We start from the raw sequence: 23,495 nt of genomic DNA on the forward strand, positions 1-23,495 counted from the left end.
TGGGGTATCTGTCTTCTTAACTATCCAAATACTTTAAAAAACTGCAAACTGACTAAAGCTCCTACTCTGCCCATACATCTACCTCTAGAACACCATCTCTGCAAGAATAAGAACGGACAATCATCTGAAATTCTGAGGAACACTAAAACTTGCTTCTTCACATTCGCATGATGCAGATTCCCATTTTAAATTTTTTCGGAAACGTTTATGTAAGCGTGCTTTGCCTACTCACATTCTCTGCAACACTCATGCACACTCAACACACATGCATAAACATATCAATGTGATGCAGGTACCTGAACCTCATGAACCTCACACATCATCTGCCTTACAGAGCAAATCTAATACCTTTGCAACCATACACTCCGAAAAGTTATATCAACCCGGTGGCAATCACAGCAAATTGCTGCCTCGTCAGAGGTTTGAAGCGCTATATAAATTGCTAGATGCAATGTAGCGCCCTACTATGTTACGACATTCCCTTCTTTCCTGAGACCAACAGAAATGTAATCACCAATGCATCAAACATTATGTCAAATTATTGATTTCTGAATATGCTTAAGTAATTTATGTTTGTAGTCACATAGTCTAAACACACTTCCTTATTCTGGCTTGTGGACTTCACAAATGTAAGGGTTACAGAAAAAACACGAAATACATAGTTTAAAAAAACAATGTAAAGCTGTAATAAGAAACGAAACTTACATTCACCAGAGCCTTCACGAGGTTCCCAGATCCATCCATGGAATGAAGGAATTCTTTGAAGAATTTCATTTTCACCTTGCCATCTCTGATCATTAGCACTCCAATCCCTGTGAAGGCGAATTCCACATTCTGCTTGATAGCGATGGAACGTGAGAATAACTGCAGGGTCTCTTTCACACATCCCTCCACTATGTCCCTGGTAAATGAACTGCCCAAGGACAGTGCAATGAAATTGAGTGGAACAACTGGAATATCACCTAAGAGATTAAATATATTTTTTGTATTTATTCATTGTTTGATCCTATTTGCAATCAACACTACATTAAGAAAATCGAATATTTTACATAGAATAAAACGTCATGCAATGATTACAAATACTTTCCCATTTTAAATGTATTGAAAAATTACATCAAGTAACCCATTTAGTGCCATAAGACTGAGTGCACAACTGACATATCAGCTAAGGAACTAAATCTAATTTAGCATTTATTTTCTGTTTGATCCTGTTACACAATCGACGCAAATAATTATACCTAACTCAATTCACTAAGTAGAGAAAATCAATCACTATCGAAGCTCAATACATAAAGTAAAATAAAAAAATGTTTTTCCTGTATCAAAAATACATATGTTTAAAATCATTTCAATTAACAACTTCACTTTATGAAATGTTGTGTACTTATCACCGCTGGGGATCCCTTTTTCATTTTTGTTCAATAGTTACATATTGTGATCATACCAGGCAAATGTTTGTTTTTATTGAACAATTTTCCATGCCACTAAAAGCCAAAAATAGAGAAATATATTGTATCAGGTTAGCAAAGATAGATTAATATGATACATTTTAAGTATCATTCCATCTCCACAATGTATAGCTCTTGTAATGTCACAACCTAACAAGGAGAACAATGAGTGGGGCGCAAGGGAGAGAAAAATATGACAATTTTTAGCACTCAACAGCTCACTTTGAAATAAAAATCTAATCTCACAGTTGCACACTGTGAGACAGACCCAGACATCACTGCCACAGACCCAGTAATCACTGCCAATGCAGACAATGAATTGGAATATTATTCAAGCAATCCTTGGAGAACATCGCATTAACACTTCCCCATGGTGCAGGGATAATCTCTACTCGTTTGTGGTACTGTGCATCCCCTTCTACTGAGCAAGGTGCTCCATAACATCCTCCACGCTTCCACGTGCCGTGATCTTCTCGATGTCACTGGTGCTCAGTTTGCAGAGAACCAAAGCAGGCTGTCTTCCCAGATAATGCAACTCTATCTATCTTTGAGGCATGCAGATCTTACCTACGTCTCAGGGTGGACAGAGGCAGGTAAAAAAAAAACACGCATTCTTAAATTCCACACGTCTTATCTTTTGGCTGCAGATTTTCTCTCTAAATCAAGTTGAACAGGATTATTAGATAGCTCGTACAACATTGTGCTCTTATTTACTTTGCCTCCTAACCAGGCTTTGGTGGATAATTAAAAACCTTTACAGTGGATGACAATGTCCCTTCCAGGACCATCTCTCTGAGTTGACGCTGTACCTGTTTTTAGGTCACCTTAAGCTGGCGAAGGCAGTGACCAAATCTCTGTGGATCTGGCCTCCTTCGATTAGAATTCCACCTAAGAAGCCATATTGGCATTAGAAGCAAAAGCGCAGCTTTTACATTTGGCGTCAGATGGTGGCGGGGAGCCGACCTGCGCCTGACCCTGCACTGTGCTACTAGTGCGCTGGGCCCAATCAATCAGGGTACTTGTAAAGCGCGCTACTTACCCTTGAGGGTCCCAAGGCGCTGAGGGGAGGGGTGGGGGGGGGGGGGGAGGTGCCGCTACTGCTCGAAGAGCCAGGTCTTGAGGAGTCTTCTGAAGGCGAGTAGGTCTTGGGTCTGTCGTAGGTGGGTTGGGAGGGTGTTCCAGGTTTTGGCGGCGAGGTAAGAGATGGATCTGCAGCCGGCGGTCGTACGTTGGATGCGGTGGACATCTGCGAGGGCGAGGTTGGCGGAGCGGACCTGGCGGGTGGGGGTGTAGAAGCTGAGTTTGCTGTTCAGGTAGGCTGGTCCGGCGTTGTGGAGTGCTTTGTGTGCGTGGGTGAGGAGCTTGAAGGTGATCCTCTTGTCGATGGGGAGCCAGTGCAGGTCTCTCAGGACGGGGGTGATGTGGCTGCGGCGGGGGGCGTTGACGATCAGTCGGGCGGAGGCGTTCTATGAAGAGGAAGCGGTGTGTTGTCTCCTCTCTGATAGAGATTTGGGTATGGTCCCAGGCAGGTGGGGGAGATCCATTCGGTACCCAAATTCAGCTGGAGATGAGGAACTCAGGGGTCACCTTAGGGGCAGTGTGGGAGGAACCGAGAGCGAGAAGTCCACAAGCTCCACAAAAATGAGTAATTGCTCAGCATTGGGAGAGGTGCAATTAGTGGTTGGATAGTGGCCCCCCCACCTTTTTTGTGGATCATCCAAAAACACAGACGGCAAAGCCGCATGGTGGTGTGACTCTTGGGGACTGGAATTACTAGACAACGGCTATTAAAGGCTGGAAGAGGCCCTTACCCCTGCTATGTTTCTTCCACCTCTCTGCTCCGGCACCCCCCAATTGCCAAATGGGAATTGTATTGTTCAGGGCATCCATCCCCAGTTGCAGCACCCATTATGGGCAAACCTCAGTCAACAACAATGTCCCAACAGAATAAAATAGACAAATTCGCCAGGTCAACCACTAGAGCGCAGCACACAGAAGAGATCATCCGCACAGCTGAACCAGAACCTGCTCAGATTACCCCTTGGGAAGTTACTCGAGGATATATGCAACACCTGTGCTACCCCTGAGAATCAAGTTGCGGGGGGGCAGAAGTGGGTCTCCTCCATCATGATCTGAGCAAGATAGCGGCCAGAATAAAAGAGGCAGAGTCTATGACCACTATTAGACTTAGCTTTTTCACCAGTTTTACCCCCAGACTTTTTGGCCTCCTGTTTTTGACCTATTTTTGTTGGTTTAGGACCCTGGGCACTTTACCACTGCTATTCAGTGCTAAAGTGCATATGCTCTCCATGTAAATTGTGTTTATGGATTCGTGTTTCCATGATTGGTTATTTGATTTACTGCTAAATCCCTAGTACAGTGCATTGTGTGTGCCCAGGGCCTGTACTCCAAATGCTACTAGTGGGTTTGCAGCACTGGTTGTTTAACCTGCACATATAGCTTTTCAAAAGTGTCCAGACCTGCCACTATAGTGTCTGCACACAGTTTTTAACTGCCATGTCGACCTAACAAGTGCACCCACTTGCCAGGCCCTTCCCTTTTCTTACATCTACATCACTGCTAAGGTAGGCCCAAGTTAGCCCCATGGGCAGGGTGCAGTGTAATTAAAAGGTAGGACATGTCCTATTAGTGAAATACTGCATATTTTCTTTTCAGTTTTGAAAGGCTGTCTCTACCATAGGTTAACATGGGAGCTGTTTTGGAAAACTTTACCGAGGTTGCTTGCCAGTGGGAGCTGAAAGAAAATTGGAGTTTAGCATGCCTGAACTCAGGATTTCAAAATACATTTTTTAGTAAAGATGATTTTTATATTCTGTGTTTGAAAATACCACTTTTAGAAAGTGGGTATTTTCTCGTTTAACCATCCTGTGTGCCTTTTCCTTTTGTGTATTCCCTGTCTGGGTTTAGAGTGACAGAAGCAGGGAATGTGCATTCACACTAGACAGACACAAGGTGGGGTTGAGGGTGTTCTGCCTTCCCTGGGTGACTCATAGCCAAGCTGAATAGACCTGGCTGAATTTTGAGTAGTGGAAGGGGTTGTGGCTTGCACCTGAATGGACTGTAGCTGCCACTCACAAAGCTGTCTCCATCTCCTGCAGTGAACCTGGCCAGAGCCAGTCTGAACTGGTTTATGTGTGTGTTGGAAGCCGCAGTTCCCGTCCCGCACCACTGTCACCAAGTGCGAGACCCAGGACTCCCCACTCAACGTTAGGCCAAGTAAAGACACCGTTTGAGATAGGCCTGCTCACCCCCTTAGTAGCTTGGCACGAGCAGCCAGGCCTATCTCCAAGGCAAGAGTGTACAGCATGTGCAACCACGCCCACAGTAACCCCCTGGTGACACCACAAATGGACTCCACATGAGTTTGATTAAACGGGTATAAACTTTATTTAAAAAGATATACGATCAGACCACATGATACAAAAGTCAACATATAATAAATGGTAATATATGTTCTGGCTGGCTAGTAGGTTCAAATCCCAACCACCACTTTCAAAATGCCATGCTGGTCGCAATGCTAGAATTACACACGTTGCAATGAACAAACAATAATACACTGCATAACGATACAACCCTGTGCTGGGCAAAGGATAAATAATACAATGCGTAACGATACACCCCGGTACCTTGCAATGGGAGAAATAATGCAATGCGTACCTCTACTATCATGTACTGTGCAATGAAGTAATAATGCAATGCGTCACACCCCAATCATATACTTTGCAATGAAGAGATGATGCAATGCGGGCCGCTACAATCATGTACTGTGCAATTAAGGAATAATGCAAGGCATAACCACAGTCATGTACTTTACAATGACGAAATAATGCAATGCGGGCTGCTACAATCCTGTACTTGGCAAGGGATAACTAATGCCATGCGCAGCGCTACAATCGTGTACTTCGTTATGCAATAATAATGTCAGGCGTCATTAGACAGTCCGGTCGTTCATTAGCAGCAATATTGGCAATGTGTATTATGACAATCAGCCTCTTTGATAACAGTTGCCCCCCAGTTCAACGATGACTTAATGTACAGCTCTTTACTCTGGCCCCAGTACTGCCACTCCTTTCGTCAGTACGGGTCCCCATACAGCACAGGCTGACGTCGTCGGTAGGACTGAGAGGCCAAGAGAGTGTCCCTCCGAGCCCGCACCCCGCCCAGGTAGTGATCCACGTTACCTGGGGGCTCAACCCCACTCTCCTCTTCTGCGAACTGGGCCTTCGTGTAGGACTTTCTCAATGGGCCTCAGCGGCTCAGCCTGGCAGCTCAGCTCCTCCGAAACTGCCGGTCTGGGCCGCGACTGTTAGGATGATCTCAGGCGGCCGCAGGGCACACGTACCCCGCGCCCCTGAGATTACTTTACTCTGGGTGCATGTTCACCACCGCACCCTCCGGGTCTCCTCCGGCACGAAATCACACACACAACGCTGATGGGACTCCACGTCAACTCAGAGTGCACGCTTACCAGGCACGCCTTCCTGCGGATTCAGTTGGCACCAAGATCCGCACACCGCGTTGCAGAGACTCACTTTCTTCCGGTGCACACGATGATCAGCCAATCACCTCCACAGTCTCAGGTTGCACCAAAGCACGCACACTGCTTTACTGAGATTTACTCCAACTCCGGTGCCTCAATCTCCAGGCGCGCCTCACCAACGCCTTTGGCCGCACCTCGACACGCTCACCGTGTCCGAACTTCTCTTCAGCTTCAGTGCACTGTTGTGTTTCAATTTAGATACCCATATATAGGTTTCCCTGAATCATGTCCTTATATAAGCACCTTCCAGGTATAAATATACCTTCCCTTATTCTGGCAAACCACGGCACGACTCAGCACGACTTGACTGCATGGTTCGCCACGGCAAGTTCGGAAGACCATATCCCAGCCTGACGCACTGACCAGACGCTGTCATCCCTGCTAGCAGAGAATCTAGCTTCCAGTGTTCTGACTCCCTTCTGACTTCCTTCACGGGGTGTTAGAGTTTGAGACCCGGAAAGAGATTCCCACCTCTCTCATTCTAAGGTATGGAGTTGGCTAGAACCTAGAGGGACTATTTGCATACTAAACTTAGTATATACCATACTATAGAAAACAGCACCTACTTTTACCTCGTACTACACTTAGGTTAGGTACACTGGGGTAGAACAATTTAGAAGCATCAGACGTGTATTCACTTTTTAGCCTGTGTTATTTATGTATGTATATATGAATAGATGTCATAGCTAAAAGACAATGCTATTGCAGTATTATTTCTTTTTACTGCTTACGCTGTGTGTATTATATCTTGCTTACTGTCTAATGATTGTAACAAGACTGTTCAATAAATCCTTTTATTGAAACGCCCGTCTATCTATTTTTGTGTAACTCTGGAGAAACTAAGCATGCACGATTGACTGAGTAATACCGTTATCTATTGTTTCCACGATTCTGAGACGAGTTACGATTCTAAGGGAAACAAAGTTGTCATGTTTATGCGGTTGTCAGAAACTAATCCATTCTTGTTCATTCGAGAAGTTTCTAGTGACCTCTGAGTTAGCTGGCACACACAAGTAATTACGTTTAATGTACTTGATAGGAGCATACTGACCTTAGTCCTATGCAAAAACTATAGTGTATATTATTCCAATGCGCAGAGCCTATAAGGGAAATAGGAACTACACTACAAGGCGCCCAATGGTTTGGTAAGGCACTAATTTAACGCTAGATACTGAAGTAACTCAGTCGTGCTTTTCTCAGAGACCCCTACTCATAATACTCCATAACACGTCTGGAGTGGGTAGGGATAATATCCGCCATAGCTGAGTAGGACGAGAATCCTATGTATTAGCTGTTTGGTTTGTTCAACGTTGAAGGATACAGTGTTCCAAAATATTGTGCACCTTATCTTTGTTTCCATGAAACTGGTTATACATTTTTCATTAAACAAAATGTCTGATACAGAGGCTGCGGCTGACCAAGTCGTAGCAACCTTTAATACTACAGGTTTAAATGAAACCGATGAGGGTGTTATGAACGTCCATCCAAATTTAAGGAGAGCCATCACTCTAAAACTTATAAAACATGGCCTAACACCAAGAGGTGGTAAAGCAGTTTTTGTGATAGAGGCACATGAATCTTTGCAGACCGAGGTATTCTATTCATAGATAGTATTCTCAGAATCAAATCCAGTAACAAAAATGTTTCACTTCTTTATAGAAGATGAATCACCTGAGGAATACATTCCCTTCGAGGATGTTGAAATTCCACTCACATACCAGGAGCATCAGCTCTGGTTTAAAGGCACCCTAAAACATTACAATCACATTACCAGGCTCGGTCCACTAGGTAGACCAGGAGCAACATGGCCGATTTTAGCCGGCTACAGACCTCATCCTGACATTGAAGCAATGTCAGTTAAGGAATTACTTAATCCAATACAAGAATTGATAGAATTACACAGTTAAACCACAACTGTCTGAGGGTCATGAAAAGGACTCAATTAAACACAAACCTACATCTTCTAAAAAGAAGTGGGAAAACAGAAAACAACATTCAAAAGGGAAACATTCTCAATCCAGAGGTATGTCTCCTCAAAAGGAGCACTCTGACAGGAGGTATAACCTCAGGAACAGGGATAATTTGAAAAAACCTGACAGGTATCAAGATACTGATACACGTTCCTCGCGTACCTTTCAGACATCTTCACAGACATCCGAAAGAAGAGGACGGTCAGATCACAAGGAAGAACGCGTGAAGTCCATAGACAATCAACACGTTCAGAAAAACAAAACAAAACCTCAATTCACTACGAAAAGGGTAGCAGGTCTGAAGCTCAGACATGCCGAAAATCCAGAGGACACAACTCAAGAATGGAGAATGGGCTCAGACAATGCTGGACAGTGCAGCATAAGTAACAATAGCTCGCCAGAACCTGAAGGAACTTTTCGAGACAGTGGACTTGAATGAGTACATCACAGTTGAGACTGTAGACACCAGGGTTAGTTCTCCACAAAAGTTATATGAAATAACACTCCGGATGGATGGTGACATACCAAGAAAAGTGAAAGCACTCTTTTGGGAAAAACTTTCAAGGGGTTATGACATACTTCAAGCAGAAAAAGACTGGCTACCAGAATTTGTCAGGGAGTGCCCACATGGGGAAAACATCATTATGCCAGCCTTCTCCAACCATGTTCCTATACATTTAAACTATACTTATGCCAGGAAATGGGCAGTTGCCCAGGCCCCAGCATTATACAAAAATCATATAGGATGGGATGAGGACTCACCTCACCACAAAATCCAATTAAAATGTCAACCTACTGCACAAATGCAGTACCCAATTAAGCAAGAAGCTAAAAAACAGGTCAGGGAGATCTTAGATCAACTTGAATACCAAGGGGTGATTGAAACATTCACTTCATCAATGAACAATCCTTTGTTTCCTGTTTACAAACCAGACAACACATATCGTCTAGTTTTGGTTTACAGACACCTGAACACTTGATCTAAGACATTTGCTGTGCAAAATGCACACAATACAGCATTAATGAATAACATTGTGCGTAAAAAATATAAAACCACATTAGACATTTCAAATGCTTTCTTTTGTCAAAACATAGCACCTGAAAGTAGGTACTTGACAGCTTTCTTAATAATGGGGACCCATCGTCACTTCTGTCGACTCCCACAAGCGTTCATGAACAGCCCGGGGCTATTCTCAGCAAGAGTAACAGAGTTACTACAAATGTATGATGACGAGGCATTGTCATATGTCAATGATATCTATCTGACAGACGATGACCTGGATAGGCAATTGAACAGGGTGAACACCATTATACTGGGCTTCGCCTCTGAGGGCTATAAATTCAATTTTAAGAAATCAAGAATTGCCCATCTCAATATCCTTTTCCTAGGATATGAACTTTCAAGTGAAGGCAAAAGCCTGGCAGCAAACTTCTCAGAGACGTGTGCGCTGCTCCAACCTACAAAAATGCTGAACAACTTACAGTCGATTCTAGGTTTCCTAAATTTTGGAAGTACTTACATTCTAAATTACGCAGAAAGGGTTAAAACTCTCTACAAATTAATCAAACCTGATTTCAAAAATCAAAGATTGGACACAAGAACACACAGAAATCCTGCGTTCACTTCAAGCTGACTTGTTAGCAACAAATCATTTACAAACACGCGTAAATACACGCAATTTAGTGATCCAAATAATTTCGGGTCAATGCGGATTCACCTACTTAACTTTTAATGTAGGTGAAAAAGTACCTATTGCATACAAATCACATTTGTACACACAAGCGGAAATGCGATTCACTTCGACAGAAAAAATTCTGACAGCAGTTCATACCGCTGTAGCAAAAGAGAGAGCTCCAGCTCAGGGGAAACGCATTATTGTTGTGACTCCAGTACCAGCCTTAGAGGCAGTTACAAAAGCGAGCATTACAAATGCAAAAGCTTTACATCCAAGATGGATACAATGGGTTAATTCTCTTGATGCAATCGTTAAAGGTCGAATGCGCAATGGTAAATTCAGACCGATGGTGACTAAAACACAATCTCTAGGAGATTGTACAGGTCAGCGAGCTGAACTACAAGCATTCAAATTGGCACTAGAAAATACGGATCGCGAATTCCCCACACTTATAGCGTGCGATTCGTGTACAATCATACAATAAATATTTACAGAATTGGCTTCAAAATGGTTTCAAAGATGCAAAAGGTGGCACAATCAAGTATAAAATGCTTTGGGAACAGGTAGTTCAGTTGCGAAACGGACTACAAAACACTCACGTCATACAGATGCTGAGTCATCAACGTGATGGCGTTCACGTTGCAGGGAATTCCTTGGCTGACGAAGCCGCAAAGGGAGCTGTGCAAACGGCTTCAGTAGCTGCGATCACTCGTTCAAAAACGAGAATAGAGAGGGGGCGTGGCTGGCAGCCAAACAGCATGCCCGCAGCTTAACGGAGCTCCGAGAAAGGCGCAAGCTCCCCTACCGATCCGGCATGCTATCCGTTCAATAATCCTGCCCCAAAGACACACACAGCAATCGGAGTGCACGCGGCATCTTCTGACCCCACTTCTGTCCGGCACCTCCGCTTCAAACTGATCTGGGATTGAGTTGCAAGGAGCGGCCTAGTCTCGCGGCCTCAGCCGGGACCTAAATTAGTTTCGTCAGCCCGAGTGAGACGGGTGCGCCCCGGGGAACTGCAAGAGGTGCGGTGGGTGACTCGGAAAGCGTACGGCGCCAGGGAAAAACTGCAGCTGCCCTACTATTGGTGAAGGGCAAAACACAGTGGGTACCGGAGGCGCTGAAACACTGCAGGTGACATGCGGCGCTCGGGAAGACGCCGGGTGGACTTTTGCGATTCTGAGGGCAGGTAGGAAGAACCGGCAGCCATGCCCCAACGGCCCATGAACTAACACTCGCAACAGCAGTGCCTGCCAGCACACAAAACGCCCAAGATCACACGCTGCATAATAGAACGACTCAGTAATTGTGGGCTTCGGGACCCTAAGAGGGCCCCCAGGGAATGAGTGTGCAAGACCACCATCAGTGGTGCCTTCCAGTAGGTCAGCCACAGAAGCGCGCTCTCCACCACCGTTCGGCCCCACCTTCCACGAATTAGTGGCACGGAGGGAAAACCGTCAGGCCGCGCGTGGCTTGTGGTCATGTGGCAGGCGGCGGAGAGTACCGGCCAGTGCCTCAACAACTAACCACAGATGGGGGGCAGAGGCCCACGCACGACAGCCCAGGGCAAACTGCACAAATACGCCTACGCAAAAGACTTTCCAGCCCTGCCTGAACGACAGGCCTCATCGGACAACATCCCAGTGCCGGAAGGTGCAATCAAGGTCACGCTGGAGGATATTATGTCCGCACTCACCAATGTACAAACAACGGTGGGATCAATCTCCTCTTTGTCTCATTCCTGAGGGCAGACTTCCAAAAAATGGCCACCAGGGTCACTGAGGTTGAGCAGGTGACGAAGACCCATGCTAAAGATACTACCACCCTGCTCAAGAAGGTCAGTCAATTAGAAGCTGAAAACAAACTCATGGCGGCAAAGCTTGACGATCAGGAGGGGTGCTCCAGGCGCAATAACATACGAATCACGGGTGTTCCGGAAAGCGAGGGCGGTCCAGCCATGGATCTCTACATAGAAGACCTCATAACAACCAGACTACAACCCAGAGGGCTCTCAACCTTTTTCTCTGTGGAAAGAGCACATAGGGTACCAGGGGGCAGGCCGAAGCCTGGGACTCCCCCTAGACCCATCCTGACCCGCATCTTTAACTTCCGAGATAGGGACGCCATATTACAAACAGCGAGGGTGGCCCCTCCGCTACGTGTACGGCAGCAGTGACAAAGCGTCGCAGAAGCTTCCTTGATGTGAAAAAAGAACTCAGACGCAGAGAGTTATCCTATTCAATGTTGTTTCCTGCGAAGTTGCGTGAAGTAGCGGATGGAAAAACTTGTTTTTTTGACACGCCTGAGGAGGCCCACGACTGGCTCGAGGGCTGGAGACGGGTGGAAGGATCCAAAGGGCCGGAGAGACATCAACATCAACTTGAAGAGGGCGACGGATCCAGGGATCGTAGACACAAGGAAAGAGACACTCTACAGACTGAGGCCGAGATATAAAGTAAGGTGACACTACATGGTCGGGCCTGACCCGAACCAGGGGACACCTGCATAGCATGAGCCGCCATGAGATGCGCACCCAGATGGAGGCGAGGAAGGTGGCCAGATGGGCCTTTCCCCCAGTAAAAAGGCCCGAGGCATCACACTCCGACTCTGAGACGTTACGTTCCACAGCTGCAAAAAATTGTCGTTGAGGAAGGGGGAGACTGAGACGCCTCTCGAGCTCCCCCCCCCTACACGCAAGTACTGTTTAATGGGGCTGAAGCACTCTGCAATGTTGGGGTGGCAGGTAGTTGGGAATCCGTCCGACAGGGGAGCAGGGAGGGGGGGTGGAGGCGTTTGTTCCTTGTTTATGGTTTTTTAATTTTCTAATGTATACACAAATTCAACTACAGCAAGCGGAGATAGTCACACGACCGTTATTGCTCAGTTGTCAAGGAATTCTGCTAATGCCCAGATTTGAAGGTTTTTTTCTGTTATTGTTTCAGTTAATGCTGATGCAATACAATTCAGAGCTAGCGCGCTCCAAACTACATGTCCCACCCACATCGTTCCAATGCCTAATGACCACATGGCTGTCCCAGGAATAGCGACTTCCGGTCCCAAACACCTGCACATCAGGGATACACATAAACCACACCCCCCTTACCCTAATATCCTGGAATGTGAACGGGCTCTGTGATAAAATTAAGAAGGGGCTAACACTACAACACCTTAAGAGGCATGCGCCAACAGTTAGTCTCCTACAGGAAACATACTTGGTGGGCACCGCCATCAAAGCACTTGACAGGTGGGGTTTCAAGATGGTTGCCCACTCTGAATTCACCTCTGGCTCCCGGGGAGTGGGAATACTGCTCTGGAAAAGCTGCCCACTCATAGTGAACAGCACCAAGACAGACGACCAGGGACGGTTTGCCTCACTCTCTTGTCAGTGGGAGGGGAGGGCATACAAACTAGTATACGTCTATATTCCCCCTGCGCTACATGGTGCAGCTTTCTCTGCCCTTAGCGATTTCCTGCTCTCGCTACCACCGGGGGAGCTTATTATCGGGGGTGACTTTAATGCTGTTCTCGACGCCGCCCTTGATCGGCTTCCGGGAAAGGTTTAGGGGTCACATACCCCACTACGGACTTTCTCAGATGCACTAGGACTAGTAGACGTCTGGCGTACATGTCATCCTACAGACCGCAGCTTCACATATCATGCAGAAGCCCACAACAGCATGTCCAGGATCGATTACATTTTCTCTTCCTTAGCGAGCCTTCCCAATGTCCTGGAGATCACGCACCTCCCCAGAGGGATCTCTGATCACTCCCCAATTTTAGTGACATATACAGCACACCACACAGGGAGGAGACGTATATATCCCATTTATCCAGGACACTTGAAAGCCCCAGCCATAGGGACAAATCTACAGAACACCACGAAACACTACTTTCAGGACAACGCACGCTCTGTGTCCTCTCCAGCCCCTCTCTGGGAAGCCTACAAGACTGTCCTGCGGAGACAAGCCATTTCTCTGATCACATCACACAAACGGGAACTTAAACAAGCGGTGGGCCTCGCAGAAGCCGCAAACACCAAAGGTCCTACCGCAGATACTGCTCACACGCTCTCCCTAGCTGGGCAAGCCTACAGAACCCATGCATGGGAGGAGGCTAAGGCCCAAGCCAAAAGAATGCAGCACACCATCTACGAAGTGGGGGACAAGGCCGGTAAGCTTCTAGCATGGCTAGATCAAAAAGAGCGTGCAACTCGCTGGGTGGCTCGCCTACGCCTGCCAACCGGAGTTGACATCACTCACCCACATGACATAACTGCAGCCTTCGCACAACATTTCATGGCAGTTTACGAACCCGCCATGACCGCCACCGTACAAGACAACCTAGACTTACTTAAGGATTCTTGCCTGCCCGCATTAGCAGAGACTGAGATGCAGGCACTGGAATCGCCATTTACAGTGGACGAAATCGCGGCGGCCATCAAGGGGCTCCAGCCGGGTAAAGCGCTGGGTCCGAACGGTATCCCAGTAGAGCTCTACAAAAGAGAGGTAGAAATACTGGGACCCCACTTACTACGGATGTACGAAGACAGCCTAGAACGGGGAGTGCACCCACGAGATCAGAGGATTGCAACCCTGATGGCCATCCCAAAGCCGGGTAAACCTCTGGAGCAATGCTCCTCCTACCGTCCTATCTCACTCCTCAATGCGGAGGCTAAAATATTAGCTAAAGCGCTTGCCACCCGGCTCCAGCCTCACCTAGCCTCTCTCATACACCCTGACCAGTCCGGTTTTATGCCCGGCCGTAACACTGCAATGAACTTACAACGCCTACACGGAGTGCTGGCTCGCAAGCAGACTAATCAGGAGGAGGCAGTTATCCTATCACTAGACGCCAGTATGGGCCCCAAATTCATTGCATGGGTCCAGCTCCTCTACACACAGCCCTTAGCGCACGTAGTGGTTAATGGACGGGTGTCCGACGACTTCCCGCTGGGGTGGGGGACAAGAAAGGGCTGCCCCCTCTTATTTGCCCTGGTACTGGAGCCGCTAGCGGCCTGGATCAGGGGAGATCCAGTGGTGCTGGGAGGACCTCATTTGCCTATATGCGAACGATATCTTGCTATGCCTCCCCCAGCCGTTTGATCAACTGCTTACTCGACATCTGTGCCGTTTCTCGGGATACACAATCAATTAAGTCAGTCATGTACATTCTCCATGGCCCTCCCCCGCATCTCCCCAGAGGAGGGAACATCCCAACTAGTCAAGACGGGTTTAAATACTTGGGCATCCACATCACCCCTTATCCCACTCTATACTATGAGCGCAACCTCCTACCTCCTCTCAGAAGGCTCAAAAGTGATGTGAAATACTGGCACTCCCTGCCCCGGACGCTGCTGGGCCGAGCGGCATTGTGTAAGATGATGGCCCTCCCCAGGTTCTTATATGCCCTCCAGAATACACCAACCCCGTCCCTCCATCATATTTTAAGTCCATCGAAGCAGAGGTGAGCCTCCTCCTCTGGGACGGATGCCCTCCCCACATAGCAATGGCCAAACTCACTAGGGGATGGTACGACTGCGGGATTGCCCTGCCTAATGTTAAGTGGTACTATTGGGCCTCCCACTTATAATAGTGAACCAGTGGCTCCACGCCCCGCAGGATGAGCCGGCCTTACGGCTTGATCGGCACACCCTTGGCACGGATGGACTACTAGGGGCGCTATATAACAAGGCCAAGGTACGCACTCTATTCGGCCCCACTGCACACACGATTCACACCTGGTACACGGCACAGCGCATGCTCGGTTGGGACGGGGTAATCACCCAGCACACGCCACTGTGGGACCCCCCTAGATTGGGTAAGCTTCGAAATAGCAAAGGCTTTGATCGTTGGGACCTCATTGGAATCTCCAGGGTGGGAGACTTGTGGAAGAAAGGAAAAATGGTGACATTTGCCCAGCTGCGAACAACATATCACATGGCCGACTCGGAACAGTGCCGCTACTTACAACTTAAACATGCACTCAATAAGACCTTGACCCAAGGGGACGACCTCCCCGAGTCCTCACCTCTCGAAGACTGCCTCCTTACAGACCACCTCTCCAAAAAAGCCATTTCCCTCACCTACCGTAAACTGATAAACAATCAGAAAGACTCCACACACGCCCTCAGAGTGAGGTGGAAGGCAGAATTGGAGGATCTAGACGATCAAGATTGGCAAGAGGCCCTGGCATCCCGCGGGAGGTGGCAATCCCGTCCCGTCTCCAACTTGTGTAATTAAAAATACTGCATAGAACATACTATACCAGAACAATGCTTCACAGGATTGGGAGGGCGGAAACTCCTTTCTGCTTACGGGGATGTGGACAATTAGGCACGTTTCTGCGCACAATATGGGACTGTCCTATTATAGCGCAATTCTGGGAGGCAGTCATGGTTACTATCACCCAAGTCAGTGCAGTGGGGGTCCCCAGGGAGCCCCGGTGCTGCCTTCTTAACATATGGGAGCCTACAGACCTTAATCACGCAGCGCAGGCTTGGGCGACGCTGGGGATTACACTTGCTAAGCACAACATTGCACAGCGCTGGAGAGCGATCTATAGAAGGCCATGGTGGCGGAGAGGGAAGTATTTATCCACAGAGGTTGTCCTCGAAAGTGGACACAAGTGTGGGGCAGATGGAACACTTTTCGAGGCAATATTTGCTCCCCCCCCCACTGGAAGACTCCGACACAGATCTGAGTGACTAATCCACAACAGCCCACACCAGACCAAGGAGACGCCCAGGGGGCATAAATTGAACTATCAGAGGTGTGGGTGGTGAAAAAATGTACCAAATTTGTACTATGTATTGCTTAGCGCGCTGCATGATGCCTGTATACAACAAGATTTGTAACTGTCCGATGCAATCAGCAATGTTTCTTAACAAATTCAATAAAAATGTTTAAAAGAAGAAAAAAAAACGAGAATAGACAGTGAGATATTATTGGCTGTCAATGCTTCAAGCAAAGGCAGTGGTGCAGCATTACCTAAAAAGTTTCCACTCAAATACTTGAATATAATTGATGCGAACAACGTTCCGTTTGCTCGAATCCCTGGAGTGGGGGATAGGGTAATTCCAAACATGGAACGTAGATTAGGACTAATCCTAGCAGCACATGAGGGGATAGCCTCTGCCCATGCAGGTGTTTCCGCCACAGTATCGTTATTAAAACAGAGATATTGGCATTAGGAAACAGACCTAAAACTATGTTTTGGAATGTGAAATATGCCAAAAGATGAAAGTCTCTACAGTAAAACGTCCTGCACAGACGCACCTATTAATCTCAGATAAACCATTACCGTGTGTTTACCTGGATCACTGCGGTCCCTTGCAAAAGGATGGTAACTATAAATATATCATGGTTGCAGTGGATTCATGTTCAAGGTTCCTATGGATGTGGCCTCAGCGCTCGGCTGACGCTCGAACTGTTTGCGAGTCTTTATCGGCACATACGCAATAGGCCCGTTACACTCTGACCAGGGTCCTGCGTTTAGCTCTCGGGCTTACAAAGAAGCCACGGCCAGTTTGGGCGTTGCATTGCGGTACTCCTCTCCATTCTATCCTGAGGGAAATTCGGTTGTCGAAAGGAAAAACCGGGACATAAAGCGGTCTATAACAGCTAGGGTATTAGGTTCGGGTGATGGGTGGGTCATACATCTTTATGGGGTCCAACGCTCATTAAACAATTTGCCAAGAAGTTCTCTGGGGGAAGGGGGCACTCCATATGAGGTCCTATTTGGGACAAGAATATGGGTTCCTGATCTCGAATGTAAAGGTACAGTGGTGGAAAATAAACCATTTGATATCAAAGATTGTTTGGCTGTTTTACAGGACTTAAATGTACTAAGATCGAAACAAAGCAACGTTTTCCTGAAGCCAACCACCACTGGGGAAAATCCAGCCATCCCAGCAAGGCCTGTCTGGGTTCCAAAGCTTGGGCATCTAGTCAGAGAGAAGATCGCGGACAAGAAGAAATTTGGGCCTTCTTACAGACAACCAGTACCTGTCCTAGCAATCCACGGATCAAGAATAGTACTTCTGGGGGGCGTGGCTAGCGGCCGACGAGTATGGCCGCCGCTTGAGAGAGCTCCCGTAACCCCGTCTACAAACCTGCATAATCCTGTGCCTGCCAGACCAGTAAACCCACTCTAGATCTTCCGCAGGCCCCCTGGAGCCTACTGGGAGTGTCCGAGCGATTGCGGGGTCTTCGCAGATGTGGCTCCACGGACTCACACGACTCTGAGGATATCCCCTTGGTGACGGCCCGGGGCTAAGGATCGAGGCCCCGTGGGAGTGGCTGTGTTGTCTCCCCTCCGGGAAGAGCGGTGGCGTGGGGGGCGAGCCCGCGATCGAGGCAGACCCGGCTGGACCCGCGACTTGACTGCCTTGGCAGATTGACGCGGCGGGTGGCGTGGAGGCGAGCGCCCAGCAGCGGCTCCACTAAATCGAGGCCCCGGCTTTGGAGGCCGGTCGGGCCTGGACCGGAGTCAGGTGCGCCCCACCCCCCTGAAGTGAAAGCGGAGGCGAGGGGTTGGCCTGCGACTGCTAGCGGACGCCGGTGTCGCCCGGCGGTAGCCGAGGGGGCACCCGGAGTAGACGGCCCGCCCTCCGATGCTGCTCTGGACCCGGCGCCCTATGGCGGAGGCCTTGAGGTGAGCTGGCGGGGGTCCCGAGGCGGCCCCCATAGTTTAGTCCCCCGACGCTGGAGGCCTGCCAAGCCTGGGACAGAATCAGGATCATTGCCATAACGGAGGTGGAGAATGGAGCGAAGAGGCAGATCGGGGCCGCCCGCGAACATTGACACCTGCCTGGGATCGCGGGGGTGACATCCAGGTGGCATGGCCTGTGCCCCAGAGGTGCATAAAGATCTGTGCGCAGCCTCGGAGACCCGGGGGTGGAGTGGCGGGCGCTCCGAGGCGAGTCCCCTACATCAAGGCCCCTGGCTTTCGAGGCCTGCTGAGCACGGGGTGAACGTTGGTGGGTCCGGACGCTTTGCGGAGGGGAAGAGGCGGGGGGAGATTTGATAGCACTGGGAGACATTAGTCGCCGTCGGCGGGAGCAGGATTTGGATCATTGGTGACAGGGGCGGGCTTCCCCGCCGCTGGCCCCCGTGCCCCGGTCGTCCCTCTTCTATCAGTGTGAACGGTCCAGGAAACCAGGACGTCACGCCCGGAGTGGAGACCCGCTCCCTACTTGTACGGGGTGGTGAGGTGCTGCCGCTTGGGGTGGGGCCGGTCCACCTTCCGGGGACGACCAGCGGTCAACTGGGACCAGGCTCAACACTGTGGAAGTTCTGTAGTGGCTGCGCCCTGGCAGGTTCATTGCGGGGGAGGTGCTGAGGACTGGGGCGTTGGTGTGCTGCGCGGTGGGTGGGGGTGGAAAGGTCCGGGGGGGCTCTCCCGGCTGCTGGGGGGGGTGAAATATCGGTACTGAGGCCCCGCATACCGGCCGCCCCGGCAATCCCTCTTGTGCACTGGAGCCGGCTGGCAGTCGTGCAGCAATGGCCACAGGTGGTAAAGCTTCCAAATCGAGCGCCCAAAAACAGCTGGCGAAATTTGCATGGTCTAAAACGCAGGGCGCAGGGGACTCGCCGCCAACGCATCCCGGCGGAGGGGCAGCGAGAGAGGTAGCTGCTTCTGGTCAAACCCCGGAGCCCACACTTCATGATGTTATGGCGACTATAAACGGGGTGAGGACATCGGTTGAGTCGGTCACGGTGGAGGTCTCTTTGGTCCGGGTCGATCTCAGGAAGATGGACGACAAGGTCAAAGAACTAAAGGTGGTCACTGGGGCCCTACAATCCGACACGGCGGCACTCCAAGTGCAGATGCTTGAGATGCAGAAGCGGCAGGACAGAATGGCGCAGCAGCTCGATGACTATGAAGGGAGGGTCCGTCGCAACAACATCCGAATTCTTGGGGTACCGGAGAGAACTGAATGCCCGGCGGCGGACCTCTATGTGGAGGACCTCATCACGAAGCACCTAAAGCCTAAATCGCTATCCAACTATTTCTCTATCGAAAGAGCCCATAGGGTTCCGGGGGGAAACCGAAGCCGGGGGCCCCCCGAGGCCCATTATCGCACGAGTGTTTAACTGCCGAGACAGGGATGCCATTCTACAGGCTGCGAGGTCTAACCCCCCCCCCTTCACATAGACAACTTTGAGGTGGCCTTCTTTCCGGACTTTACGGCCAAGGTCCAGGCCCAACGGTGCAGTTTCCAAGCAGTAAAAAAGGAACTAAGGGATCGAGAAGTAAAGTACGCGATGCTCTTTCCTGCACGTCTGAGAGTGGAATCGGGGGGCAAATCCTGTTTTTTTTACTCTCCAGATGCTGTGTGGGACTGGATGGAAGGATGGAGCTCGGTGGGCACTCGCCAAAGAGACAGACCACACAGACCCGGGCGCTATAAAGAAACTGGCAAAGAAGGCAGAAGAAATGGCTCGATGGAGGAAGACGCCAGCTTAAGGGCAGAGACTGAGCAACTCGAGGGATGAGGGGATCGAGGTCCAACTCCAATGACAAGTACAGGTGGGGGGGTGGGGTTCCACTGAAGCGGGACCGCGGTTCTGATGGGGACTGTTAGACCGCTACTGAGTGATATATTCCATTAGCGTGATCTGATATATAGATGTTAGAATGGTCATGGATGGCTTAGAAAGTAGGATTCAACCGACCTGAGTAGGCGGGGGTGGGAGCTAAAACACCCCGTGTACACTTCAGACTGTTGGGGGGGAGAGAGGCACTCTGCCAAGTTTGGGAGTGGGTAGTTTGAAATCCACAGGCAAGAGGGCGGGGGGGTGGCTTGGGGTTGGGGAGGTATTGGGAAGTTGGGAGTTTTATTGGTTAATTAGGAAGAGGAACTGCTTAATGCTAGGCTGGAGGTACATACGTTTCTTTCTGATCGGATTGACTCATGGACTGATTGCTCACGTTGGGATGTGGGATGGAGGGGGGTAGAGAACAGACGCTTTCAGTGTTGATGTGGAATGTGAATGGCATGGGGGACAAGATAAAGAGAGGGATAGTACAGCAGTTTCTGAAGAGGCACTCTCCGGAAGTGGTCTTGCTGCAGGAGACACACTTGGTGGGATAGAAGACCAAGGCTCTCACTAGATAGGGGTATAAGCTCCTGGTTTATGCTGAATATACGTCGGGGTCCAGAGGGGCGGCAATTTTGGTTAAGAAGTCCGTACCCCTATTGGTCCGGGAGGTGTGGGCGGATCAGGCAGGAAGATTTGCAGGAGTGGTGGCCAGCTGGGAGGGTAGGGACTTCAACATAATCTCGGTTTACTTACCACCAGCCCTGCGAAAAATAGCTCTGGGAGATCTTGGGGGCAGACTGACGCGGCTCCAACAAGGCACATTAATCATGGGGGGGGGTGGGGGGGGGACTATAACATGACCCCGGACGACTCAGTTGATCGTCACCCGCCACGGCCGCAGGCAAAACTTAATACTCTAATGCCTGACTTTATGGCGGCAATGGGGTTGGTGGACGTGGGCCGAGCGCTCCACCCGACAGATAAATTATTCACCTTCCTTTCCAATAAGCACCACAGTCTATCACGCATCGACTATTTCCTTACACATGGCTCGTCAGTAGGGAACTTTGTTGCGTCCCGCATTTTACCACAAGGTATTTCGGATCATTCCCCGGTGTGGGTGGACTACACACACTGGGAGAGACAGGCACGCACTACTATCGTCATAAACCCATGGCTCCTACAAATACCAGACATCAGGGAGGAACTTAAAACGCAAACAGAAAACTATTTCGCTGAAAACAAGGGCTCGGTTGCGTCGGCCTCGACGTTGTGGGAAGCGTATAAGGTGGTCCTGAAGGGGCACGCATTATCCCTGAAGCTGGGATACATTGCTGAGAAACGTGGACTCCTGGCTAAGGTGGAAAAAGACCTCATAGATCGAGAACGCGAGCATGCGCGTGGACCGTCCCCTAAAACCGCCCATATTCTTCTATTGAAGCAAGACGAGTATCGAATAAAAACCAGGGAACACATGTTGGCAAAGTATAGTCATACCCAGCATAGAATCTATGAAATGGGAGATAGGACGGGCAGAACCCTGGCATGGCTGGAGAGGAGGGAACAAGGCTCAAGATGGGTACATAAGCTGACCACCTTGGAGGGAGACACTAAGACCCACCCTAGGGATATAGCAGAGGAATTCGCTGTACACCTGCAAAAGATATACTCCCCGTCAACCTCATATGAGGCAGAAGAGTCACGACAACTCCTCCGAGACAGCGATGTCCGCATCATCTCCGATGCAGATCGGAAAATCCTCGACGAGGATCTTTCAGTCGAGGAAATTGGCAAAGCTATAGGCCTACTTAAGTCGGGTAAGGCGATGGGGCCTAATGGTATCCCGGTCGAATTCTTAAAAGCTACGGCTCTGAGGATGACATTGCATCTTAAGGCCATGTATGAGGAGAGTCTAGAGGTGGGGCGGCTGCCAGAAGATCAACGACTGGCAACTATAGTCGTGATCCACAAGTCAGGTAAACCAAAAGACGCGTGCGGCTCCTATAGGCCGATCTCGCTAATTAACACCGAAGCGAAGATATTGGCGAAGGTCATTGCTGAAAGGCTGGTGTCGGTAATTGCATCACTGGTGCACCCAGATCAGTCTGGGTTTATGCCTGGAAGGAATACCTCCCTTAACCTCAGGCGCCTGCACAATGTAATGGCCCGAAGGGACTAAATTGAAGAAGATGTTGCACTTTTGTCTCTCGATGCCTCGATGGCCTTTGACTCAATAGAATGGCCTTACATGTTCGCAGTATTGGAAAAGATGGGTTTCGGCCCAAAATTTATGGCCTGGGTATGGCTGTTATATGCAGATGTCTTGGGACAGGTGAGGGTGAACGGGTATACATCCCGGATATTCAGGTTGCAAAGAGGCACTCGGCAGGGATGCCCTTTGTCCCCGCTGATATTTTCGCTTCTCCTGGAACCCCTGGCGGCGTGGGTGCGCCGGGATGGAATGGTCCGAGGACTAAGGTGGGCAGAGGGAGTAGAAGACCGAATATCTCTCTATGCAGATGATATTCTGCTGTACCTGGCTTCCCCATACACCTCTATAAGAGTGGTGCTCGACATATTCAGGAATTTCGGGAAATACTCGGGCTACTCGATTAATTGGCATAAGTCAGTGCTGTACATGTTGAGAGGTCAGGTCCCCCAGCTTCCGGCGAGTTGTTCGATTGAGGTGGCCAGATCTAAATCTCTTTTATGAGTCTAATCTGGCCCTCCCGCTGGCTAAATTACGCGCGGATGTGAAACATTGGAGATCCCTGCCGCTGTCACTGCTGGGACGGGCAGCGTTGTTTAAGATGCTGGCTCTGCCCCGCTTTCTATATATCCTGCAAAATTGTCCGTGCAAGGTTCCTGATTCATATTTCAGAGCGATTGACGGAGAGGTCCGTACGCTGTTGTGGGATGGGAAAGCCCCAAGGGTGGCATTAAAGAAAATGACTAAAAGCTGGTATGACGGCGGCATCGCATTGCCGGAATTGCAACTCTATTATTGGGCGGCGCAGCTAGCAATCGTTAATCAGTGGATTTACCAAACTCCTGATGACCCGGCATACGCCCTGGACCCCTATCAAATGGATAGGTCTGGATATTTGGGGGCATTGTATGCCAGCGGCAGGAGAAACAGGGGCCGTCTTTTTGCACCAACACTTCACACCCTTGAGATTTGGCATAAAGCACACCGTCGCTTGGGCTGGGCGGACATTCTCAAGAAGGCAGCGCCCCTATGGCAAACGCAGAAACTGGGCACACTATGCTATCAGCCTGGTTTCGACAAATGGGAC

The 23,495-nt window shown here is 49.3% G+C and overlaps 1 protein-coding gene across 1 annotated transcript in view; it reads right to left on the bottom strand.

The window, feature by feature from the left end:
• CCDC81 (coiled-coil domain containing 81) overlaps positions 1–23,495 on the bottom strand; it is a 316,574-nt gene that overhangs the window by 189,499 nt on the left and 103,580 nt on the right. The window contains exon 4 of the mRNA XM_085623150.1: positions 706–962. Within this exon, the coding sequence (XP_085479276.1) occupies positions 706–962 (257 nt within the window). The remainder of the gene's footprint in view (positions 1–705; positions 963–23,495) is intronic.

Source organism: Triturus cristatus, chromosome 8, assembly GCF_964204655.1.
Source record: "Triturus cristatus chromosome 8, aTriCri1.1, whole genome shotgun sequence".
In the NCBI taxonomy this organism is placed as follows: domain Eukaryota; kingdom Metazoa; phylum Chordata; class Amphibia; order Caudata; family Salamandridae; genus Triturus; species Triturus cristatus.